The sequence below is a fragment of the Lagopus muta genome, chromosome 1, assembly GCF_023343835.1.
Source record: "Lagopus muta isolate bLagMut1 chromosome 1, bLagMut1 primary, whole genome shotgun sequence".
In the NCBI taxonomy this organism is placed as follows: Eukaryota; Metazoa; Chordata; class Aves; order Galliformes; family Phasianidae; genus Lagopus; species Lagopus muta.
This window is the reverse complement of record NC_064433.1, coordinates 20,113,966-20,141,019: the sequence shown is the minus strand read 5'-3', so window position 1 is coordinate 20,141,019 and position 27,054 is coordinate 20,113,966. Positions and strand designations below refer to the sequence as shown.

At 41.0% G+C, this 27,054-nt stretch overlaps 1 protein-coding gene across 4 annotated transcripts in view; it reads left to right on the top strand.

Moving 5' to 3' along the window:
* Positions 1-27,054, top strand: part of PLXNB2 (plexin B2) — a 248,050-nt gene that overhangs the window by 187,027 nt on the left and 33,969 nt on the right. For all 4 annotated transcript variants that reach the window (XM_048934711.1, XM_048934511.1, XM_048934604.1 and 1 more), the window contains exons 11-18: positions 221-335; positions 984-1,086; positions 1,553-1,654; positions 6,139-6,231; positions 7,394-7,475; positions 11,748-11,920; positions 12,609-12,757; positions 16,290-16,398. In XM_048934711.1, the coding sequence (XP_048790668.1) occupies positions 221-335; positions 984-1,086; positions 1,553-1,654; positions 6,139-6,231; positions 7,394-7,475; positions 11,748-11,920; positions 12,609-12,757; positions 16,290-16,398 (926 nt within the window). The remainder of the gene's footprint in view (positions 1-220; positions 336-983; positions 1,087-1,552; positions 1,655-6,138; positions 6,232-7,393; positions 7,476-11,747; positions 11,921-12,608; positions 12,758-16,289; positions 16,399-27,054) is intronic.

Below are 27,054 nucleotides of genomic sequence, written 5' to 3'. Positions count from 1 at the left end.
CTTTTCTTCTGAAAACCATTTGCTCAAAAAACTGTAGTTTAAAAAGACAAAGCAAAGCTCAAATATAACAGGTCATGAGATCTAAAGCATCAATTGTATAGTTAAATATTTGCCGGCACTGTAAAATAATAAAAGTATTATTGTACCATTCTGTTCAAGAGCTAAAGAATTCAACAACCACTTAGATTTTTTTTTTCTTTTTCTTTTTCTTTTGCAATAGATCACGTTTCGGTTCCATTACAGTTAACCTTTGGAGAGAACAGGATATTTTTTGCATCTCATACTTACCCTTTTTATGACTGTGAAGAAGCAATGAATCTTTATGAAAACCAGCCGTAAGTATTTCAAATTTCTAACTGAAGTGTTTAGATCCCGTGACATCGTGCTTCAGGTTACTAATTAAGTCTTTGGCTCTCAAAATTTTTCAGTATCCCAATTCTTTAACTTACACTTTAATGAGGCATGCAATTAAAGGCCGGTTCATTGGGTTGCTATTTTTGGTAGTTGCCATTGTACTTGCAGGTGAGCTCTGTGGATGTCTACTTACTACATGTTGCCACAAGTGTTAGATTGGAGCTTTGGGTTGTAGTGCATTCAGATGTGATGGTCAAAGATGACTCTGCCACCATCATCTTCCCCACTCGAGATGTTACTGCCCCAGGACAGACACAGCCAACTCAAACTCCACATTTTTAACTCAATATATGAAGGTTTATAAAGATCATTTCTGTTCTCCTTGGACTCCGTCTTAAAGTTTGTGAGATGCTACGGTTTTCTGATCCTTACTTATATTTCTGAAGAAAAAAAAAAGCTTTCTGTGGTTCTCAAACTGTTCTTACTATAAATTTTTCAACTTAACATAGTAAGGACACTGTAGCAGATTGATCTACTCTCCATGAATAAAGATGGAATTTAATTTACTTTTTTTGTCAGTGGGGGAAGAAGCCTGACAGTTTGTCATGACTATCATGTTATATTTGTAGATGCTATTCTTGTGCAAGCAATAGGTGGAATTGCCAGTGGGACTGGAAGAAACATATCTGTGAAGAGTCTTCTTCAGCACAGGATGTGATCAAACAAAATATGGTAACGTTTAAAAATAAAATTATTGGGCTTTTATTAGAAAACTTCAGTATATTCTTTGCTTTTTCTCTTATATGCGATGGCTGAAGTAGGGATCTAAAAGTGAGTCTAAAGTTAACTCCAGAAGTTTAAGGGTTTTTTTTAGTGACAGTGTGGGGGTGGGAATTTAAGGGTGTGATTGAGGAGGGGCATTGTGACTGAATAACTCCTGAAAGGATATTTTTGTTCCTTTTACTCTGCTTCAATGGGAGGAACAAGATTGCAAGGCTGGGAAAGATAATCACCCACGGCTTTGACATATGCTGTAGTCATTTTTAGCGTGTCTAATTTGAAAGGGTGTAATCAAATCTGTCACTGTATTTTAAGCACAAAGTTATTTAGAACAATCATCCCATTGTCCGAAGGCCATTGGAGCTTGTTGTGATAAGACTTTTGTTTTGAATAATGGATAAAATGTTTATCTCCCCAGGAGGAAGAATGCCCACAGTTTCTAAACCCTAACCCATCAATAATACCTATGGAGTACCGAACAACAGTGCATTTTGAGGGAAGACATCTAGCTTATTATCAGGTAAGTGGATTAATTCAAAGCTAGCTGTCATTTGTATTCCACTTTAATTCCAGCCACACCCACTCTTCAGGCTTTAGATTCTGCTTTCCTGGGTGTTCTTGCTCATAATTCTTGTTAAAGAAGGAAAAGAGCTACACATTAAATTTGACATAATGTTGGATACAGTCTCTAAATGTGGAGTCCCACAAAGACAGAATCACAGCAAGGCAAAATATCATAGCTAGTATATATGAATTGCATTTTAAAGAACATAAAGTGGACCTCACCTTGAGAATTATTCTTCAACTAATGAGAGGAATTTTAAGAAGTCTGCTTTTTTTCATATCGCTTCCTAATTAAATACTTGCTTTTTGGTATTCTAAAATAGCGCTATTTGGTGTGCTTAATTCTCTCTTCACTTTTCAAGCAAACAGGGGGGAAAAAAAAACAACTCAGAAATTGCATGACTTTTAGTTTGGAGGAAACCAACTTTTGTTATTATTTTTTAACCATCAAAAAAAAGAGCAAGTATTGTCTCAGCTGTAGCAAAGATTTCTCTTTCTTAGTACCTCCTTCCAGAAAGTCAATTGGAAAGCCAAGCAGCTAGTATGACTCTGAGATTTCAATTGTTTTATCACCTGGGTATGCAGAACACATAGAAGTTAGTGTTTGTCTGATAAAAGTAAAGCTTAAAAACTTCTTTAGGTGATAGCTTAAGTATTGTTCTTAGTTTCTGCTGTTTGTTTCTCTGTTTAAATACAACTAATGGTAAATATGCTGGCTTGTATCAATTACTTAAACCACAAGCCATCACTCAACTAAAGAATACTCATGCTTTTTGAGTTTTGTTTTTTTTTTACCTTGCCAAATTTAAGTACTGAATAGCTTACAAAATCCTTCCATCACTTCTGCTATGCCTGCCAAGGGAAGGAAAAAGGTAAACAGGTCAGGAGTATAACAGCAATGTAAGAAGTGTGGTCAGAGAAAGTTAGAAGGCAAACCATAAATGCTACAATCATATCAAAACCATGTTTGTGCAAGATGCTGTACAATCATATGTTCAAAAGTAAATATTTTTGCCCAAAGATATTAAAATAAATGTAAAGGGGAAAAAAAAAAAAAAGAAAAAGTGGATTTTATCTGTTTTCTGAGATGGCTGGCACTGGTCACTGGCAGGATGTCTGACTAGGTGAAATCAGTCTGACCTGACTCAGGCTGCTTGCAGGAAGTGGAACACAACACTTTGCTGCAGCATTTAAATAAAAAATGGAAACACACTGTAGAAAATTCACTCCAGGTTCTATTGTTAAGCATTGTGAGGAGCTGACAAACTGGTTTCTGCAGAAGAGGGAAAGCTTTCTGTGATCCCTTGGCATAAGTGGAAGAGTCCATTCTCTCTTAACAACACATTCAGGGCAGATGCATAATCTAGATGTACCAAATTTACCTTTTAGAAGACTCTTCTCCTCTATGGAAGAGAAACAGCAGAAGGAACCTGCTATGCTAATCTCATTCACCTTGTTTATCATTCTTGTTTATCAACCTTTCTGAACTACCACTAGCAGAGAAAAGAGTGAAAAAAAGCCTCCTTCCTTTTTTTTTTAGTGGTATCAATTATGTTTAACAAAGCCAAACACACACAGTGGTTTTGAATGCTTTGTCATAGTGTAGCAATATTTAACAGTTTGTCTACAGAACAGACCAGCATGCATTTATTTAACTGGGACCCAGAAAGGCTTGTGTGGAATTCAAGTCTCTCTAAGAAGTCAGATGAATGTATAGGCCCTAGTTTGGAGAGACAGCGGAGAAAAATAGTTTTTCTTAGGTGAAAGATTAGTGAAAACATCTTCTCTTTCATGGGAGTAGCTCATGTATCCCAGTACAGAGGTGCATTTTTACAGCAGAATTGTAATTCCTTCAGTGCCATAAGTTGAACAGGCACACAAATAAATGAAATAGCTGTAATTATGGAGGTGCTCATTCCTATGCGGCCGTACTGCTGAAGCAGTAAGGTTGATTACTGAAAGTTATTTTGAGTAATGGCATAACCTATACTCAACATAAAGTAACTTCTCATGGAAGACAGCGTGCTCAGGAGAAACATATGGACAGATCTCTTAGACACTGGCCATCAGCCCAAGTGCAAATTAGAATGTGGCTTCTCACATAGAATAATTCTGTCATAGGATGTCCTGGGCAGGTGGCAGTCACATAGCCATGAACCCATTTAAGGACTTCATTGATTAGAATATTGGAATATATCCATTTTTTTTATTTTATTTGCCTACATTATTGCTTAGAAAAAGGTGATCAGCAAAATAAATGTTCTGTTGTTACTCTGAACTACTAGCTCTATTATCTTAGTTTAATCTGTGCTTTGTTTAAAAGAGCATGCACAGCCACAGTATATCATTATACTAATAATGACTAAGTGCACTAGGCAGTATCATTCATTTAAGCATCTCCATGAATGCAGATTGGTGGTTAAGGTCAGGGTAGAAGAATAAGTCCACAATTTTTGTATAATCCTCTTAACTTGGTAACACTTATACTACAATGAATAAATCTCCTTGTGAGAGCCTTTGCTGGAAGCAAATAGACTAAAAGATGAGAAGCTGTTGACTATTTTTCTGACCCTCTTTCCTCTAAAAGAATTTCAGTAGGAAGCAGAAATAAATCCAATCTGTCCTTTTGCTTTTGGGAATAGCCACATTCAGAGCAAGCAGCTGAGAAAGGCACTGAAGGGAAGTTTAACACTGATCAGTTTATTGCATGCAACTTCTGAGAGAGATTCTCCGGCTGAATCCTTGGAAGATTGGCACGTGGTAGGAGAGACAGATGTACCAGCAACAAGATAACCACATTAGCCCTCCAAGATTTTAGTTATTAGTAACTTCCCATTTGGATTTGTCTTTGTCATGAGTGTCTGATGCATAAATCACTTCTTGGTGTTTGTTATGTTACCTCTTCTACACCCAGGCTGCTGAGTAGAGCTCTGGGCCTTCTGCTGTAGAGCCCAGCATGGCAGCCCAATTTCAGTTCTCTCCAGGTGGCAGCCATCAGGCACACCGAGGTCCACTCCTCTCCCAACACTGCCTGTTAAATATGCAGGAAAGCTTCCACAGCAGCAACAGCAGAATTTGAACACTTTTGAAATGTAAAACAGGGACAGTGGAGCATCATTCTTCAAAAAAGAGGTTTGTAAGGTGATTTAACGCTTGGAGGATGTGAAATAGAATGGGCTCTAAATATTGCAGGAAAGATCTTTGTGAGCTCAGCAGCTTGTTTTCTGTATGCAGGTTCTGAGAAAGAAGAAGTAAAAGGTCTGTATCCCTCTATACATAAACCTCAGAGAGTCTGGAGGCAGGCCCTTTGCCTAGCTGAGCACATGCTGCTCCTCAGTCCCAAGCCTTGATGGGCTCTTCTGTCCACTGCCCAACATGTCACAGCGAAGGGGCAGTAAGAGGGGCTTCCACTGCAATACTTAGATAAACCTGATCTGTGAGCTGCCAGTGATGCAGTATTAAAGATATATTTATTGTCCTCATATACAAGGTTTTGATGACATCAGCAGCAGACTTAGTAACCCTCAGAACAGGAAAGAGAGATCAAGTTACTGAGTATTTTTTTGAAGTACTCTGAGATGTGATTGAAATTGGGACCTAAAAAGCATTAGGGATGAAGGTGGTCTTGTATTCCTGTGGTCTCTGTTGGTCTTCACCAACAACACTTCTAAAAACATCCTTGCCATTTGTTTCTTAACCTGGTTATTCTGGCAAAGCTGTGCTGTGGGCCAGGATGGGAGGCTGACCCAGCACAGGAACAATGCCATGGTTTGCTTTTTAGTTGGCTCAGTCCCTTGTTTGAGAACAGCTGCTGAGATCTGTGCTAGTGCTGTTCAGGTGCTGCAGCATAGGGGCAGGAATCAATGGCTTTTTTGAGACAGAGGGTGAAGAGAGGGAAAGAAAGCCTTGTAGGAGGCAGGAATACTCTTAAACTGGTGCTGCCATCAAAGACTGTCTCGTGAGAACAGAGCTGGAGTCTTGGTGAAGCAGTAAAAACAAAGCCAGTAAAGTGAGGGATGTTCGTTCTCATTTACTGTCTAATTCTTGCCTTCCTCCTCTGCCTGTAATCCCACAGAGAAAACCTTAAAGGGCAGAACTCAAGCAGTTCCACTAATGACACATCTGATGTGTGAAGCCATCCAGCTTTCACATGTCTTGGCTTTTTCTTCATGCTCTCTGAAACCGAGTGCTAGATATGTTGTTGCTTGATTTGAACCTCTCCATGCTTGCACCTTAAGGGAATGCTGGAGGGGTGCAGATGGCAGCAGATTGTACTGGCTGGACTTTTCGCTAGCTTGGCTTTCAGGTGATGACTTTAACTGGTTAGCTTTCTCCATTTGATCTTATTACTTCCAGTGCTGGACAGTATATTGCCTGGTGGTGTGTTACTGCACTTGGTGAAGCTGTAAAAACTGAAAGCTGAACTTTTCTCTTCCATAGGATGAAAAATTTGTGGTTGGAAACAGCCAGTTTGAATTTGAAGCTCCTGTTGAGGCAGCAGAGGAAGGAAGATTTTCATTCATGAGTAAAGAGGTAAATGCAAAAATATGGTTTGCTTACCAAATATATGCTGTTTTGTAGACCTTTCAGTATGTGTGTGTCTTGAAGTATGTTGCACTGTTTTCCCTCATAAAAGAGATTCATCAGTGTTGGAGATTCTCCTTTGGTAGCAGCAGCCAAAAGCAGGAGCTTTGGCTCGGAGTTCCCAGGGTCTCCCCTTGAAGTCCTGGATCATTTTGCTATATTTCTGAATCGATGGGTTCATTGTATCGCCCCTGGAGGAATCTGGGGCCATTACTCTTTTATTCTCCACTTTTAATGCAATCTGGTGAAACCATTGAGATAAAAGATGAGAATTTCAGAGCTCTCCCTCTCCACACACCAATTAATTATCTTTCCCATAGCACAGATTTTACATCTGTAAAAAATGGAATGCTAACAGTATGCCGTTGTTTGGCTTACTTAATGTCCATGCATCTTTCTCTCTGGTTTATTTTACAGAGAAAGAAAATAGTATTCAGAAAAAGTCTACTGAGTTCAAAGCTAAACTCACAAATGTTACACTGACTTTAACCTTATCAGCTTGCTGAGAGAGTGGTTTTGAGAACTAATTAACATTTATGCAGCATTTGAGTCGAGCACAAATAATTTCCTTTATGAAGCCATTATATTTTCTTTGCTGTTTTTCTCTCCCACCTGTTGTTATTGCTGCTGTCTTTCAGCCTCAGCAGAAGCCCGTGTCTTGGAGCATGTAAACCATGTGCCTTGGCTATAATGAGGGGGCTGCACTGCAAAAGATGCAAGAGGTTTCCTCTCTGTGTGGTGCAAGCCTGCCGTGGCCACAGAAATAATGGGACCAGATGGTGTGGGAAGGGAGAACTCAGCAGGGTCCGCAGCTATATTTACTGACACCGAACAGTACCCTCGCTGCTTGGATACTTATAACCCAACGTAAATTAAATTAATGAAAAGTAGGCATTCAGATATTGTTCTCCCTTGGTACTTGAAATTCTGAATGAGAAGGATTAGGCTCGTTAAAACATTTTTTCTATAAATATATTGGGCCAAGGTGAAAAAAAAGACCATATGGTTTTGGATAGCTTCTAAAACCTTTGCAGCTCTGACTATTAAGCATCACAGAAGGTATGAAATTTGCTTTGCAAAATTAATATCTCCATAATATCATCTTTTTCAGTTCTCCTATAGTGCAAATGAAACCTTAAAACTTAAATTATCCATAAGAACAGACAAGGTTAAGATTGACAGCAAACTGATGGGTAAGTACAAAATACGAGGGTTGGGGGCGGTTAATTACAGTAAACAGGAATCTTTTTATAGTTTTGGATTTGTGGATAAGAATGTTACATTTCCAGGTTTTATTGGCTTTAGTGGTGAAATAATCAAATCTGACAGATCAAAAGTTATTAATACTAAATTCATGAATTAAATATCAGTGTTCTATATATTAAAGGCAATTTTAAAGACTTTGCCAGGATTCTCAAGTTTGAAGTTGCTCTGAAAGACAATCCTAAGCAAAACTTCACAGTTCAAGCATACTTTAGTGGTTTGTTCTCTAAACAGCCATTTTCCTCCCCCAGCCTCCAAAAGCTGCAATGAACTTTCTCTCCCCGTTAACACAGGGGCAATTTTCCTTACTGCCACTCATCTGGACTTCACCTGTAGTCTGCACCTGCAGCAGTCTCAGCTCCTGAGCAGCAGACAGCCTTTGTGTCTGCTGGCAGTCAGCAAGACACGTAAACACTCCGTGTGCTTCCATCTCATTACTTTATTCATTTATTTCTATGGCAACAACAAAAAAAGTGTATTTAATATATAGCACAAATAAAGACCTGGTCTCTGATATAGATTGCTTATTACTTTATTTTTACTTCTTTCAACCTCCAGCAGTTACGTCTGTGGGTTTAGTCTGGAGCTGAGGTGAGGATGCTCCATTAAAATCTGTGGAGCAGTACCTGCTGGGACTTGCCCAGCATGTCTGTGGACCAATGTTTTAGGGCATGATCTTGGAAAAAAAAGCAAGGCAACACTCTTACTACTATTCATGTGAGGACTCAGCATTGGGAAAACTAACACTACCCCCAAGTAATTTTTTTCTCTACAGCTTAAATCTGAAGACCATATTTTACCGTCTAAACAATACTTAAATTGATCCCCTGTCACGTTGGCAGCACAGAAGTATGTTTTCAGATTTTCCCTATGGCTTTGTGTGCAGTGATGAAAACACTTAAAAGAGGACCTGGAATGCACATTCTGAGGAAGTCATGCTGTAGTCTCAGTGTCTTCATTTCCATTCTAAAGGCCGTGACGTTTAAAATTGCAGAATTTTGACCAAATGTTCCCAACATCTTTTTCCCAGTCTGGGAAAAAACAAAACCCTAGAATAAAGGCAGTAGCTAAATTATTAAAGGAAGGTTATCATTCAAATCAAAATGTGGAATCCTTGCAAGAGAGGAATTGAAAAATTATCAACAAATGTCTCATCTCTCTTTATTATAAAAGATTTTTGTGTCCAACTTCTCTCTTGCTTTAAAATTTCCCGGCCGGATGAAATCCAGAGCATCGTATTTTTTATGCATCTTGAAAAGAATTGACTTTGGGTATATGATTGCTGCTGAGAAGCACCTTTGAACCTGCCAGTCAAAGCACCTTCCTTTGTATGACACTTAGCGAATACTAAGTTACGACAGCGCTTTCACATCTTGTGCCATCAGGGGTGCTGAACAGTACGAAATCCAATATAGCTCTTTTATCCTTTGTCCTTTTTATCAATGATTTCACAGCTGGTATCTCAAGGTGATGGATAAGAGTCTGAATCTAATGAGTGGCTTGCTGCTGGTACATTTAATGAGCTGATCAGTGAACAAGGGGAGAGTTTAATGCTTTAAGGCGATAGCTTTCTCAGATGCATTTATGCAATGGGATGTGAGGGATGTCAAGACACTGCAGCACTAACATTGTTTACAGGAGGATGTGACAAAAATCTCACTCCAGCCAAAGAAGCACCACAAAGTGATGCTGTAGGTGTACTGCCCTGCTCTGCCAGGTGGCCGTGCATTGGTGTGGGTGGGTAATGCGGGGTTTAGGAAGGCATGGGGAAGAAGGGAAGATTCGTTTAACTGCTCAGCTGTTTAGCTGCTCAGCTTCCCTTGCTGTAGCAGCCTTTCTGAGGGCTGCATGAAGGAAGCAAGGTGGTGCCTGGCCATGAGGAAACTTCCTTGCTGCTGACTGCTTTCTTCTGTCAGTAGCACATAGTCAACATAGTAGAGCTGCCAGTCTGGTGCTTTTCCCCATCACTACCTTCACATCCAACATATAGAGTGAAGAGGTAGCACTAATCATTGAAAATTCTTCCTGACTTCTATTTAGTAATGCAGTGACTCCACACTGATGCACTCAATGTATGAAGCAAATGGTGCTGCTCCTGCTTTGCACTCAACCCTTCCTTGTAAATTCAAGAGAGGGACTGAATCAAATGCATGCTTTTTCTCATAAATTCGGTGTTACTTATGTCCAAGTCTTTGCATACACATCCGGGGATGTCTCATCTGAGTGCATCCTGGTAGAGCTGCTTGATATCAAGTGAATATACTGATTAGATATAAGAAGGGTTAAAAGCAGCCTTCATTGTTGCATTAACTCTTCGTTGTAATAGAAAGAATAAAAATGTGCTATTCTAATAGAGACTATAGCTGTGAGACTGAACACAGTTGTTGTTTTGTTTTTTTTTTAATATGCAGCATTTAGAGAAAGTCTGTCCTTATGAGGTTGCATGCTTTCATACAAATGGTAGAGAGACTGCAGTGATATTTTAGATATCTATTATAATTGTTCAGACCTAGCAGTGGGAATAAGGACACTGCTGGAAAATAATGGAAAACCAGCATTCTCATTTTACTTTTTCATTTCAGTAGGAATCAGACGTGGCAGCCTCTTGGAATTAGATGTTAAAAGCTGCTACTGCTTCTGCTGTTATCTAGGAGGACATCACGTGCATTGAAACATCAGTGACTGGAGGGTGGGTTTGCTGGTGTCCTTTCTGGAGTTCTGCTACTCTGAGAGTAGAAGCCTTCTTTAAATGGACATCTGTGAAGGCTTTTACCACATGCGGTCTCCAAGGGATTATCTCAGTCTCTCTTGCCCACTGGTCTCTTCTATGTATGTCAGTTTGTTTACTGCATCTTTAAGGATGCTCCTCCCTGGGGAAAAAACCAATGTCACTAAGGGTACCATTTCTTGAGACTTAATGAGCTTAAACAGCTAATGGCCACTGGGAAGGGGAGATGCTGACTCTCTGTCATGTAGTCCCCACTCCCATCTGTGTGCACATTTAACACTTGAAAGAGCACAGGAGGAAACCTGGATAGTTTTCTGCTCCTCTGCTAGGTTAAGCTGATTTACAAAAAGACTCAACAGGTGCCAGAGCCTTGGTGACAGAGGGTGAAGCCACATGGCCAGAAAAATAGGGCAGCCAAAGGATAGGCATAAGCAAGGATGGGATAAGCAGGGATGAAGGGAAAGCATAAAAGGAAAGATCAAGAAGTTCCCCTCTTTGTGATAACCAGCTCACCTGCTCAGGGAAGCACAGCACTCGCGCTGAATAATCTGCGCCACATGCTTTCCCCAGAGAAATGTGTGGCATCTCTTCAGTCTGTTTCTTCTGGGCTAGCTCTCAAGTGCATCTCCAAAGGTTTTTCTGCAAAGCCAGGCTTTCCTTATGGTGCTGAACCACCAGCTACATCTCAAATCTTTGCATCCATTTGGAAAAACTGGTTTTGTTCAGTGACTGCATCATACTAGAGATGGACAGGTGCCAAAATAAGCTTAGTGTCTGGGGCAGCTGGTGCTTGGTTCAGAAGTACGACTGTCGGATCTGATCTCCTGGTTCAGAAGAACTGGGATTAAACGCCACTGCAGAAGGAATAAGTCATGTGTCAGAGTAGCAACTCAAGGCAAAGAGAGACAAAAGCAAGACAATGGAGAAGAAGGGAGGTATAACTGAGACAAAGGACAATGTTTCATTAAGTATTGACCTTGTATTTTATTGAGGCTTTCATGATGATTTTGGAAAGGCCCAAATGTCCTGGAAACAGCTAACAAGGGTGAATTTCATCTTATAAATACACAACTGTCTGGGTCCTATGCCAGCTGTGTCTGTCCCAGTGACACCATGGGATTTTGTGGCCTTCAATCTCTGGCTGCTGGCGCTCCATCAGGACCTGCTTTTGGAGCTGGTCTTTGAGCTGTCATATAGCCAGGTTCACTGAGGATGCTCAAAGAAAAGACTTTGTGCTTAAGTGTTTGGACAAAGCCTGAGTGACCAAAACTACTTGAGTTCCTCTTGATAATATATTTTGTACTCTACATGAGGGTAGTTGTGAGGGTTTTCTGTCCAGCAATAAACAAGGTTTTCTTCCAGCAGCATTCACAGTGTGCACCTTCTTCACAGGACTGAGCTGAGCAATGGAGGGCTTTGTACATAGGATTTTTTGTAGGGTAGTGTCTAAGTACATTTACCATCTCTATTTCAGTGACCCTGTACAATTGTTCCTATGGACGCAGTGACTGCAGTTTGTGTCTCGCTGCCCATGAAGACTACAAGTGTGTCTGGTGTGAAGAGGATGGCAAACCAAGCAAGTGTGTGTATGAGAAGCTGTGTCGTGCTCCTCCCACCAACACGTGTCCTTATCCAGAAATTACTCGCGTAAGATTGCTTTTTTTTTCCTCCTTACCAGTGCATTGTTTTTCATCAGAAAGCATCTAAGCAAACTTTTACTGAAACCTGATGCATCCTGAGGCTGTGGAACTTGAATGTGAGAAGTTGGAGAGTCCAGATGTACAGCCCGTAGTGAGCTTTGTTCCACCTGGTGAACCAGCAGCCAAAGCAAGAAGCAATAAACTCTCCTTTACTTCCAACAGTTGCTTTTTCAGTAACAAGCCAAATGCTGTGTTTCTGGGCATCGTTCCCTAGAAAACATTCTAGGTACTTCAACTGAGCACATCTAAATTACCGTGTGAAATACACACACACCATTTGATAAGAACATATCCCAGCCATCACAAAATGCAATAATGATACGGCAGATGCTGAGTCATAATGGGGATATTTCATTCAGAGCTTTTGTTAGGTTCAAGTTTGAACAAAATATCTGGAAACAGCTATGGACACTGCCGAGTCCTTTTTCAGCTACTTTATTTATGCACTGAGTGCAAAGGGATGGCCATGGATGAAGGATCCAGTCTTAGTAATATGAAATATTGGAAAATGGAGCAGGTGTTTCTGGAGCTGACTAGACAGCAGTCAGCAGCAGCCACCTGCCAGTGCTCAGACTTGCTTATGGCGTATGGTCACTGAAATATTTCTTTATTTACTTTCCCTCATGTAAACACAGATTGAGCCAAAGACTGGACCACTGGATGGTGGAATTCTTTTGACCATAATGGGATCTAATTTGGGAATAAAAGCAGAAGATGTAAAAAATATAACAGTGGCAGACAAGGAATGTATTTTCAAGGAGGAATTCTACTCTGTTTCCACAAGGTAATCACTGTGTATTTTGCACAACATTTTAGGCAAAAAAATTTAAAAATGAACTTCTGTGCATCCTCACAAGAAGACGACATTACTGTAATTATTAGAAATCACCAGTAATAGAACTGGTACAGTACAAGTGCAGTGTTTCATACTAACATGTCAGAGTTATTATTTGAAATTGTTACAGATTCCAGTACAGCAACAAATTTATGATAGCATGTTACCCTCCTCCTTCTGATTCATTGACTTTTTTTTATTTGTTTGGAAAGCTTTCATAAACTGTTACTGCAGATGTCTCAAAACTATTTATGAGCATTTAAATTAAAGGCATGATAGGTGTGCGTCTAGTCATTAAAATTGTTGGGAAGTCTTAACCACAGAACAGCTAATGGGAAAGTCAGCAAAGCAAGAGGAAGCTTAATTCTTTTTATAAGAGTCCAGCCACAGAGATTCTCTCTTGGGGACAGGGAGGGAGCCTTGAGGTTTGGGTTAATGTTAGATGACTCAGTTTCATCACAGAGCCAACAAGTCTATGAGTGCTGCGTTGCCTGAGCAGGTTGGTAGATGCTTTGTAGATTACTCGTCAGACTTAAGCAGTGCCAAAAAGTGAAAACAAGGTGACTAAGTTCTTTTAGGTGTCTAGATGCATACTGCAGATTATATCAATCATCTAATTTCAAGAGGGAAATACCCTTTTGATAGTAGCTGTTTGAAAGCATGGCGTAAAAGTTCAGTAGTAATATGTAGGTCATTCCAAAAGTAACGCCTTCTATTTATTTCCATGGAAACTACAACAGATATGAAAAGCACAATACCACTACTTGATAGAGATAATTCTGAGATACAAAACACTATCTTCCAACATAGTCACCACCACTAGCTGTGAGTTTTCACCAGCAGTGAATAAAAGCTTGCATGCTCCACTCGTAAAAATCTGCGGCAGTGGAGGTGACCACTGTTGTCACCACTGCTGAAATGCACCACTTCCCACTCACTGTGCTCACACCCTCTGTTTGGTCTGCATAAACATTCAACAAGCAACACTGAATGTCAGTAGGTGCCATTTTTTCTACATGGAGGAATTCAGATCCTTTGCTTCACACACACTTCCATGTCAGACGCCATTTGTCAGACTGCCCCTCTACTGCCATCTATCATATGGCAACAACATGTAATGGAATATTGGTGGGAATGTTCAACCTCTACTGCCTTACCACCAACATCTGCCTATGACATCATGAGCCAACATAATAAAACAGGAGACATTACTTTTGGAGTAGTCCTCATGTTATTAGTAACAACATTTTAAGCTGTGTGATTTTTCTTTCATTCACTTTCAGCGTTTAAAACTGCATTTGAAACCTTGGCTTTCTCTCCCCTTGATTATTTTGAAGTGTAGTACAATAACTTTTTGCTATTTCTGCGGCGTGTTTTGAAAGAGATATTGGAGATGCCTAAGAGATTTCAATTTTTTTTTTTTTAAATTTTTTTTTAGCTTTTGAAAAAGCTGTGGCTTTAGTTGGTTTGTGGATCAGGCATTTAGCAGCTTCCCAGGCCCCAAGGACCTAAGAATATCTATAAAGCTCTGTATCTCCTACTGCTTCGCAAATCCGTTGCCATCACTCCCGTTTACACACGCATCACTATCCACAAAATTCTGAAAACTCCCTTTCAGCCATCTTTCCCTATTCCCAGTGTTTGCAGAAGCTGCATTGAATCCCAATGTAGGCTTACAAGAATTTCCACAGCCTCTTGGCTTTCTCTAAAGCTTTTTGGTATTTTTAAATATGTGGAAAGGAGCCAAAACTGAGATGACTGGTTCCTTGTATCGTAGCAACATTACTGGTTTCTTAAGCTCTGCCAGTGTGGTAATGGGCAAGAACAAATGCAACTCGCATAATGTAATTTACCAACAAATTAGGAGGTTTTGAAGGATGTTCTCCATTAGGGAAGCCTTGAAAAAGAAGCTATTCAAAATGTTTAAATGGATATCTGTAATTTTGCATCTTTATCTTCTTCTATTCTTTTGTTTAATTATTACTTTATTTATTCTTAATTAAAAAAGAAGAAGAAAAAAGAAGATAAAGAAGCACTGACTCTTGCTTCTCCATCCTTCCTGCAGCAAGGAGCTATTCATTTTTTGGAGCTGGTTCCTCCCATGGGTAGGAGGGCAGCAAGCTTTAAGGCACTGGATGCTGCTCGCTGGCCCTGCTGTGGTATTTCTTTGTCAGCTCGAAGAAGCCTGTTCTCCTTTATCGTTTTCCATTTGTAAAAGGGGAGGGAGGCTGTGCCAGCGCTTGGGCTGGGAGGGAGCTTTGCTCAATTAAAATCCCTGCTCATCCCACTGCCGGCTCCCTGTTCACCCCCAAGCCCCAGCACCCGACTGCTTTCCTTAGCTTGACATATGGTAGACATTCTTCCGAAGGCACTGTTTCCTGTTTCTGCCTGACATGGAGATACAACTTCCAAGAATACAGTAGAGATGATGAGGAACAGACGCAGGCGGCCATACGCATGCCAGGACATGCAAGAATTTAGAGAATTTTGTCCACTTGCCAGTACCCAGGCAGAAAATTCTGGAGCAATCTGCAAGGGGACTTGACAATCCTTTTATTATAAGTCCTAAGTTAAGTACATTGTACTCAGTAATTTGGGAGTTGGGTTGTGTGGTTTTTTTTGTTGTTGGGTTTTTTTTTAAGCAGTTGTGCACTGCTTACAGAGGAGCAATAATCCAAGTAGAGAAAAAATGAAGGAAATGAACAGTGATTCCTAGGGTGTGTCCGGTGTGAAACTGCCCGTGCAGGCTGCAGACACTGTGTGCATCCTTATCTAACTGAATTATCAGCTCACCACTAAGCATTTGTCCCACCTTTCGAGTGTGTCAAATCCTTGCTGCATTTTCATGCTTTTATTCTGCATGTCACCTGTTGGAAACAGAAATCTAAACATTGCGGCTCTCCTTGAGCAGCAGTGAGGGTTAAAACAGGATGTTTTCTCCTCCACTGTTCCTTGACCTCTGATTTTGCGTGGGTTATCTGAGGATTTATTTTCAGAGAACAGTAATTCTAAAAGGATTTTGATCGTAGGTGTGAAAATGCAGTAGCTTAAAGCTGGGAGATAGCAGGATTCACAACAAAAGCATTAGCAGCTCCAATACACAGTTACAAGATAGCTGATTCTTGCATCAAGGTCTATGTGGGGTGTCACTGGGTTTTTTAACACCACCAGATGATGGGAAAACTTTGTGTAGGGTCATACGGTTTGGCCCTACCTCTGGGCTAAATCTGAGTCTTCTACTAAGAAGTGGGCTCAATAGTTGCTATGTGCGGTGCTCAAGTTTCAGTTTTACTCCATGTAGATATGATTAAAATATTCCTGGGTGGTTGTGGTGGGAATCTGAGCCAGAGCTCAAGTACCTCGTGTAGGATAAAGCCAAGTTTGTGCTTTTGCTGGCAGCAGGTGTGCTAACTATTCTACCTTGCATTGTATTGCAGCTGTTGCTGCTATCAGATAAACTTAGATTACTGTTTCTTGCTAGGATTGTGTGTCAAGTTGGAGAAATGAAGGAACCTACACAAGGTCAAATTGAAGTTAACATCAATGGAAAATTAGGTAAATCACCAAGTAACGTGCAGTTTACATACCAGGTAAGTGCATTTTTTTTTGGCATTGATCTGTTTTCTACTTGCTTGAAGTTTACCTGTTAAACACTTGTGTTGGCCTTAAAAACTTTATTTAATCAACAGTAAATGGCTCAAGCATGCTAGAAAACACTAAACTCAAGCATTTATTTACACGGAAGGTATATCAAAACTATTCTTATCAACAGATCAGAGTCTTATTTTGAGATGATGTTTGCAATGTCAAGTTGAAAAAACGCAGCAGAAAAGAAATTGCAGTCGACTTATTAAGCAGTGATACAATATCTCCTGAGTGTCAGTACTGAATAAAAACAAGTCAGCACTGTAAAAATCAGGTTGTTCAGGCACACAGTTTAATCGCTGTGTTTAGGCTACCAGTGTTCTTAATTGCAGGAATTAATGCGCAGCAGCTGAAGAATGAGTGCATTAATTTTTTTAAGTAATTTATTTCATTCCAAAATATGGCATGCAGAGACACAGACAGCATGATCTGAGTCAGATTACACGTATGCTTTGTTGTCAGTGACACTGTGAAGGAGAATCTAATTTATGTCTTTAATTGCTTTACCCTAAACATGGCCATGGGTTATTGCTGTTCTAGTCTGTGGATTTAGCAGCAAGCAGCTTTGTCTGTATCTGTGAGGTCTTCCAAATTTCTAGGAGCATGTGATAGCTGAGAGGTTTAACTAATCTCTATTCTCATCTTGGTATTTAAAATTATGTCTATAAAATCTGTAAATCTATAAAATATGAAGGATGTGTTACAGCTTTATCATCTCCTATGTTTTAACTTCTGTCTCATTAATTCTTTGTACTTTGTGAGAAGGAAAGGAAGGGAGTCAGCAGTAAGAGGTGGAAAAAGTCAGGAATGACATTCAGCTGAGAAGAGGATATTCTGGTTTTCACAAAAGAGGCTAGAAGTGTTGTTTTTTTTCCCATTATTTTGAGGCAATTATCTCCTCTCCCTCACAGTATCTCTGCAAAAGCACACATTTTGCTTGAAAATGGTCTTCTACTGTCACAGCCCTCCTCTGTTCCTTTGTGGAAATGTAGGTTATAATTAAATCTTCCTTTGTCAATCATCTCATTTATCTTAATGAGAGCAGGAAATGTGCAGAAACGTCACGTCCCATGTTTGTGTCCTCACTATCTCTAGGACAAAGGCTATGACATTACACTGTGTATGCGTTGTACCAGTTCTCCTATGCTTCTCCTGCATGTAAAGATTATTTCATGGTTTCCATGAAAACCACACAAGTTACAAAATGAATTGAAATGTAATGTGAAGCCCTTGTGTAGGCTTAGAAAACCCCTGTGGGAACTTGTTCTGGTGGGATTCTGTGCTCAGTGCAGCTGTGAGATGAGACAGCGCTGCTGCCTTCCACTGTTTGAGGGAAAGGCCCACAAATGCCTGTGGTGCCCCAGGACAAGCTGCCATGCACAGCTGTCGTCCAGGTGGATGTTTATGTGAAGGTCCAAGATTTCCTATGTGCCAGTCTCTGAATGGATTGAGGTTACTGAAATATCAGATACCTAAACTAGCTGCTGCTAAAAAATGTCTTTATTTACCTCAAAAATCTTTCCATGGGGGCTTTCATTACAGAATGCAGAGCAATGGCAAAGAATACAGAATCATCAAGCACAGCATTACATGCTTTACAACTAGTGAAATTCCTTCCTACGTTCATTTTTCTTTTTGTTCCTTAGAAAATGAAGCCAGCTGTGGTAGTATTAAAATCAGTGCAGGGTTGTCACACTCATGCACACCTCTGCAAGTGTGACATGAGCGCTTCTGGCATCAGAACAGATGGTCAGTACAGCCAGCCTAGGCAGCTGTTGTTTGAAAAGTTGCTTCTTGTTTCATTGCAGTTTTCAGGCAGTTCCTTGGTGGCTCGTTTTAGGAGACACACGAAATCTGTGCTTTATATAAAAGCTCCACTCTTTGATATATAGAAAAGAAAGAAAATACTTTTCAAGAACCTTTCTGAAATAAATCTCCTATTATGTATTTTTCCCTTTCCTTGGTACTCTATCTGCTGCTCTACTGCTGGTAAATACCAGTGATTCTGCTGTGTGCTTTGATCACCCTCAGCACAATTGCTTCAGCTTTAGCTGTGTCCACTTGAAATGCAGTGTGTGGCACCACCACACATGAGTGTACAAACAACTCAAGGAGACAAGGCGCTGCTCCGCCTGGTGTCTCTGCAGTGCAGAAGTGTTACATACTGCCCACAGACTGGGGTTCATACATCTGGTAGGTGGCTGCCAGCAAGACCTCATAATCAGTTACCAGGTACTACTACCTCTGGCTGCAGTCAGTGCCCAGCCAGAACAATGAGGTGTGTTTGTAAAGCTGGACTGACAACCTTCAGCAGTCAGCACAACCTGGGGTTACACTCCATTCTGCCAGCACAGTGCTGAGCCAAGAAGCAGGTGAGACTTCCGCTAGTTAGGTCAACAATCCACTTAGAAAGAAAGCCAAGGTTTCAACTTAAAATCATTTCTGAACTAAAATGCCCTGTTCCTTAGAAGTCTGTGCTGTATAGTAAATAGTCTCATCTATATTTTCTCCATAACAGAAAGTTTTATGTCCCCCTACCAATCACAATTTCTTCTATCCTGAGTGTTGCTCAAGTACAGACATTTCAGTGAAATTAAATTCTGGTAACCTCATCCTCCTCCACTGACCTTTTATTGTTTGTTTCACTATAAGCAGAATCCAGCAATAACCATTCTCCTTTTATTGAAATAGAAATGAAATGACACTAAATTTTAATGTCCAGCTATGCTGTGCCTCTGACAACTTGGCTGGTCTCTGTTCAGGAGAAGCCATGCCATGGATAAAGGCCAGTCCTGCTTTTTGTTTGTTCATCTGATTGGTTTGTTGATGGCAGTGAGAAACAGAACTAAAGGTAGGAGTTAAGCTTTTCCCAGCTAAATGACCCAGACTAGTGATACCACACAAGTGTGCTTCCTTCCCAGAATATCTCATCTTCAAACTCAAGCCATCAGAATGAGAGCTTGCAGCTGGCTCCAGGTTCTTCAGTACCTGTTTGCAAGAGCAGCTCTGTGAGCATTAGATTAAAAAGATTACATGGATTCACAAAGCCCAAATAAGTGTAAGAAAGAGCAACAAATTAGAGTCTGATCTGAAAACAAACATGAAGATGACTGCTCACTGTACTGGGAGTTTGAATATGAATCTGTATGGAAGGATAGATTTGACAAGGTACTTTTTTCCACCGCAGTGTTCTTGCAAATAAGTATTTTTCTCTATTTTCATCCATCCTCTGGTTTCCTTCCTGATATTAGAAACAGTCACTGGGGGATCTCTCACTGCCACAGTGCTATCAGTGCCACAGGGCTCCAGTGGAGGCTCAGCTCCCTCCTTAATTCTTCTCCACAAGTCTTCACCATGGCACATCCATTTTGCACTATAGTTTGGGGGAGAAGGGCAGTTTACATGGCTCGTTGCCATTATGATTGATGCTAATAAACTAGACACCCACAGCAGTCTGGAAATGCTGCCAGAGGATAGTGGTTATGTATTATCCTTTTGCATAGTAATAAAAGTTCTGGAGCACGTCTTGGCTGTGTGTCAGCCTGCACAGGGGCCAGGAGAGCTGGGTAGCTCAGAGGTCTTGGGAAGTTGCCCTTCCTCACGTGGATATTATTAAACCTAATTTCTGTCATCTGAGGCATCACTTAAAAATATATCCCTCCATTTGGTGCTTGTGGGTTCTGCTTGAAGGCTGCCAGTGAACACTGGTACAGGATAGGCAGGTGTTCCAGCTAACGTGCTTCCGTTTCTCCATCAGAGCTGCCCAAAGGGCTCTGTGGTCTGTTCAGAAAATGATGTGGTCTCTGCCTCGGGACAAAAAGATGCTGCCTACAGTCCAAACCATCCGTGGTTTAGGATATCAGCCCTGCGTGCAAGCCTCCCACCCACAGCAGGCAGTATGTGTCACTTGGCATACGCTCTGCCTACACACCTGGAAACATTCAGGCAAGCTGCAGGTTCACACACAGCAGCCCAGGGAGCAGGGCTTGGCCCACCGGCCTGCGCTGGTGTAACCCAGGAGCGAGGCCTGGCTGCGCTGTCCCTGCAGGCCTATGAGACAGGCCGGCTCAGGGAGCGGCTGCTGGTGTGCTCAATGGAAATCGTCTGTGCTGTGGGTGGGTGCCGTGTCTGGGGAAACAGGTCCTGTGTGCAACAGAGGGGAGGAAGGAGCAGCTCGTGTGCCCTGTTCTTAAGCTTGATTCAGCTCCTGTGGTTACCTTTGCAGCCCATGAAATTACACTTTGACCTTCATGAAGGCGGTGAGTGCCTCCAGCACTTCGTGGACTACGCCTTTAATGTGTTTAATTTTTGTGCACGAGGGTTGGCAGAACAGTTCAGCACTGAGTGGGGTGGGAGGAATAATTTTGGTAACAAATGAGTTGTTTTACAGACCTGCTTCAACAGCCAGAGCCAGCTGCAGCTGGGATCAGGATGAGGAAAGAGAAAGGATACTTGCTGGAGACAGGACAGATGAGATAAATGCAGAGTAATAACATGCTGTGTACACTGGTGAGAGTACTGCCCACATGTGCATCCTCCTCGGGCTCCCAGCACAACATCCCACGCCTCCCATGCGTGGAAGTGCAGGGGCACACCGTGCTTGTGGCTGTGCAGTCCCACTAAAGGCAAAGCCCAGGACAGAGGTTGCTGCAGTAGGAGCTGGCAGGAGGGAGCTGAGGCAGTTCTACCATTTGCTGCCTGCTACGCCCACTTGACACATCCATCTGTTGCTGGCTTCCCCTTGTGCTGCAGCTGGCAACTCCCACAGCATCATGGGGATACATTCTGCCACCGTCCTCTTTACCCTCCCCACTTGTCTCTGCTTGTGGTCTGGAAAGGTTGCTTTTTCTCCAGCATCCCCCCTTGAAGCACAAATGCTGTGCAAGGTCTCTACATCTCTGCTGGTCTCCCATCCTCTGTTGCTTTCCAACTGTTTTGAATTTCTGGCCAGTGTTTCAACAGCAGCCTCCTTGGTGGTTGGTTGTTCCTCCCATTTTCTGCATTAGTGAAGGACAAAAGGTGACCACTTTTATCTCAGTGGTGCAGCTCTTGGGCTAGAAATTTCCTATCATAGCTCAGTAATACAGCAATTAGTATCCTTATTTACAGAGTCTTGCAGCAGAATATAAAAAGTTCAGGATGTGCTTGGTGGTAGAGTATTAGAAAAAACAGAGAAATTGGAAAAGAAAATCTGCAGAACCTAAGTGATGCCCCATAGAACTGCAGTCCTCTTGTTCATGGATGCTGTGCGAGAGACCAGAAGTGAGTTGGCTCGGCACAACTATGTAAACCAGGAGAACTGAAAAAGCAAATAAACATAACAAGTGAAAAAGAACATTAGTTGGCGTGGCAGATCGAATCCCAAGTGCAAAACAGGGGAGTGAAAAGGAAGCTGGGGGAAGGGTTCTGTATTGCACCTGTGTATCTTTAATGGAAAAACTGCAAAGAAGCTGGAGAGCAGGAAGAAAAGGAGAAAAAAAGTAACCCTGCTGTTAGCCAGATAAAAGCTGTGCTTCGATTGGGCACCAGCAGACCACAGACACCTAAAACACTAGGAGCACTTTCAGCCTGAAAAAACTATCTTTTAATAGCATTGTAATCAGAAACCTAAAGAAATAACAAATCACCTTCCTACCTGTGCAAAAAGACTGACTGCAAGCAATAAAATATAAAAGATGAAAATGTTCATTCTAAATTAATAAACAAAATGAAAAATATAAGAGCTCAGATGCAAGTGCTCAGAGGGACTGAAGTAGCTCTATCAGGAGCAGCAGTCATGTACGTTGCTAATAAGTAAGTTTGCTGCTAAATGTGATTATAAGTGGAACAGACATGGAGATAATTTACCCTCCAGCATGCAGAAAGCATGAAACTATGACAAATAATATATAAGCATTTCTGTGAACAAATTTGCAAGTATGAAGTGGAGGATGCAAGCAGAAAGCAAGGAAAGGTTTCTGACTGCACCAAAGAAAACAGGACACTGGAAAGTGGCCTGGACATGAAGTCATATGCGTGCTTGGGCCAGCGTTAGTATTTCTGCCAGGACTTCATTTTCCCCTCATACCTGCGTGCTGACGAAGCACAGTGTATCTCAGAGACAGATTGTTACAAGAATATGGTATTACTGTGAGGCACAACCCAAAAATACAATTTGTGAAGTTCAGGTCAGTCCACGATGCAGGGATGAGGCAGGGCACCGCGGTACACATGAATGTGAGTGTAAGTTGCAAGTAATTCATTGGTGTTACAAAGAGAATAAACTCTTGCTACAGAAGAATGTTACACTGTTTAAATGTTATATACCATAAGCAATGTGCAAGGATTCTGCTTAGATATTATCATCGCTTCAATGCTTCCAATTGGAGTAGATAACCACTGCTTTCAGGTAAGCTATATCAACGGGATCAGCACTGACTATAGTCATCAAGGCAGAACAGGTAACCTATTCACAGCATTATTATTATTCTTCAACCAAAGCTATCCAGTGGTTATCAAAGCCCTGGAAACCTGCTCATCAGCTCAGAGTACTCACCCAGCAGTCTGGTACAGCACGGGAGAGAGAGGTCGCAGGTGCATTTTGAGACCTCTCACTTGGCATTATTATCTCTACCAAGGATTTAAGGAATGTTGGAATGTAGGAGATACAAACGCTCAAATTTCCCATGGCTGACAAGCTAAAATCTGCGCTGACCTACAAGCAAGAAATCCTGTTGAGAGCAAATTGTTTCTTCAGGATAAATCATTCTACACCTGTTGAGAAGAGATCCTTCTTCAAATAGCACAGCTGAGGATGCACATATCGAAACTGCAAATCCACATCCTGCAAGCACAGGACCTAGTCATGAAAGGGTAGGGTTGTGAGAAGTTCTTCTGCTGAGAGATGACCTACATGCCTTGACAGGCCACTGAGCAACTGGCAGGCATCCGAGCAGGCTTTTGAAAGCCAGGCAGTCAGAAAGCCCAGGCATGAGGGAACCTGTTACTGCAGAGGAGATTTGTGCTCATTCAGATACAGTGTACATGGAAGACATGTACAGTATTTGCCCAGTGATCAAATGTGTCCAGTGCTTAGACCACTGCAACTTGAAAGAGTATCTTCCCCTTTCAAGCAACTGCAATGTACGTGAACTTCGATTTTCTACACTTGCAGGAATTATAAAACAAGAGTTAAATTAATGTTGGTAGGGTTGTTTAAATGTTACTGTGTCCATGAGAAATGAAGCGTTGCCAAGCCCTCACAAGAGCCGATGTTTTCCAGAAGAATTATTACAAGGCTGCTATAAATTCCATATAGGACACATAATCAAATGTTCTGCTTAACATCATAATTGCAGCAAGCACTGTGGTGCAATGTTGCAGAAAGTGTGACGTCCCCCAGGCACGTTCTGACTGAGCAAACAGATATGGAGATGCAGAGGAATGAAAATGGAAGCAGAGTATCTGTTATGAGTGCAGGAGTGCTTTTGATTTCAGGAACTGAAAGGAGAATAGGGAAGAAACTAGGAGAAAGGAAATCCTTGAGGGGATTTTGAAAATGTGGTATCACTGAACCCGCAGCACTTGGTGACCTGGGCTGATCAGTGCAGGTTGTAGTGGTTGAATTTTTAGCACTGCCCAGGATTTAGCCCAGATGGAAGAGGCTTGTTTCTTGGTAAAAGTAGCAATTTTTATATCATCCAAACCAGGTTAGCAGCAAAGGATTTACCACTTTGCCTTCTTTTTCTTCTGCAAGAAGGAATCTCATGGGGGGCTGTGGTCTGCGACATAGAGGTGCAGGTAGGTTTCTTGCAGCTTTGCTAGTATTGGTACAGTAAGACTCAGCCTAGTGGCTTGCAAAGGTCTGAACCTCTCCACATGTGAGTGAGCATGATGTGACGTATGGGAAAGGGCTGCCTCCTCCTGAGGTAACACGATTCTTCTCAAGGCCTTGTATCATTTCTGAAGGGCCTTTTTAAAATTATCATAGCATTCAGAAAAATGTCTTCTCCTGCTGATCTCGAAGCCATAACTGCATTTCTGAAAAAGCATTTAGGTGAGAAACTACGCTTTTCCTTTGTTGGTACTCCAAGATGACCACCAGGTGGGCTGCTGCAGCTTTGTACTTGGAGCCTTCTGTGAAGATTTTAGAAGAGCACTAAAGCTTGCTGATAGTGTATTGGTTTTGCAATAAAATGGTTAAAATTCTCAATAATATATTTAAGCTACTTATTTTTCTGGAAGGTCCCAGAAAGGGAAGGAAAAGGAAAAGGAAAAGGAAAAGGAAAAGGAAAAGGAAAAGGAAAAGGAAAAGGAAAAGGAAAAGGAAAAGGAAAAGGAAAAGGAAAAGGAAAAGGAGAAGCCTGTGAAACAGAAAACAGCAAATTAGAATTACTGAATTACTGACAAGTTTGTGGTAACAAGCTGTTCCTTTATGATGCATTGTTTTAGTGGTCATCCTGAAAAACTCCTCTGCACACAGAGCTTGGTTTAGCTTCTCCTTATTAGATCTTTACTGGATGTCCACGTTATTTAGTCCCTGGAGTGTTCTTTGTAATTTCAAAATTAGTTTAAATAGGTTAAATATGAATACTTTGGATTAAGCTGTTTTAAAATAGCCCTTTGAGGGATTGCTGCAAAAATGGCGATTGAAGAGAAAATAAGAGTTAAATGTAACTATTCCACTTGCTCAGCTGCTACTTGCAGTAGCTACCGTAGCAATTCTTGGCCTCAGCTTTTCATTAACCTGAAATGAAGCTGAGATGTGCTGGCTACACATTGCAGCTGTGTTGTAGAAGTGGGGCAAGGCGTGGGTACCGTTCTCTTTTTTGGCATTGCTGGGTTTTCACAAAATGATGCAGAATCATGGAATGGATGAGGTTGACGGGGATCTCAGGAAGCCAAACGATGCGGCTCTTCCTCAAGCAGGGACGCCCAGAGCAGATTCCATTTGCCTCTTGAAAGTGTCCCTGGGCACCACTGCAAAAAGCTTGGATCCATCTCCTTTTAGCTCTTTAACTATTAGCAGAGCCAGAGTCTTTCTAATAAAAAAAGGAAGTTCTGGAGAAAATGGAACAGGTACTTGTTTCACATCCGCATTGCTGTTGTTACTCATAGAGGTTTGTAGTTATTCATGTATTTAATTGGTATTTGCTGATTGTTAGCTACTGAACCAACTGTTGCACTACCTATGTTATGGATCAGATACCCAACTGAGCTTTAACGGTGTAGATATTTATCTTTGTATAAAAGTTTGACAGATAGAGTTTAGAAAAAGGGCTACACAGTCTACATAGTTTTTTCCTGAGGTTGAGGGGTAAAGAATTTGTCCACTAATTTTTCAGTAGTTTTTGTTGACTTCTGGAAGCTGTACCTCCCACATCCATCTATCTGTTGCTGTGGATTTTTACTGGCTATAATGTACTCGTCCAATATACTTAACGCTTTGTAGCAATCAAAGCTTAATTTGAAGTTAATAAAAAGCATGGTTTTCTGTCTGTTAAGGTTAAATGTAAGGTGTTTGTAAGTTTTTATGAGCAACACATCTTCAGTTGTAGCATTTTTAATCAACAAAATTGAGTTTCAAAAAGCCACCAATGAGCTTTTTTGTGAAGAGCAGATCAAGACATGTTAATTTAAGCTTCAGATGTGACTTTTAAAACTGCCCTACTCAAATCTTTTATTTACCCTTGTGTAATCTCAATTTAGGTTAAATCAGCAAGCAATTAAATCTGAAGAAGAGTATGCACAGAGAGGGCTGTATAGATCTAAGTAAGCAGTTTTAGTCAACTCTATTATGTTGAATCAATGTTCCCTTTTATTTAAACTATGCTTAAAAATTACTTTGAGTCAATTCCTTACATAAAATGTTGTAACTCAAGTGATGTATTAAATTAAAAAGAAATCAGAGGTTAGTTCATGAGAGCAGTCACGTGCTGTATCATCATACATCTTGAGGAGTGAAGGGTTTACAAACAGATTTCTCTTAGGGAAGAAAAGCAATTGACACCCAATTAGTGTTAAAGCATATTCCTAAAGCTCAATGACTTGAGAGCAAATTACAGTTGTCATTGTGGATTTGTGAAGTGTGCTGAACCGTGATACATTCCTTCAGAGGGAAGTTGCTCAGACATGAAAGTATATAACAAGCACAGCAAGTACAAGTTCTCTATGTTTTATAATATCAGTGCTTCAATAAAACAAATTTGTCAAGTAATCACAAGGTCAACTGAATGCATTTTTACAAATTCCTGCTATTTGTTAAATACCTATCAATGGCTTGCTGAGCTTTCAGCCGAACTCCGGTACATCATTCCCTCTTCTACCAGCCACTCACAAACCACTGTATTTGTAGCTGCAAGCTGACAGAGATGGCAGACTTTTCGTGAGTAAAAAATCGCAAGCGAAAGCTTTTTGCTATGTGACTAGTCAGCAAAACTTTCTGAGCATTGCCTTTCCCCCTCTGAGCATGGCCAGTCCTCTGAGTGAGCATCTATGCAATGTGATGGTGATCAGGTAAACCCTAATCAGAGAAGGAAGTCCTCAAATGTCTTTGCTCTTCCTTTGTTCATAGATTTATAGAATCATAGAATGTTTCATAGAAAAGTTTCAACTCCCCTGCT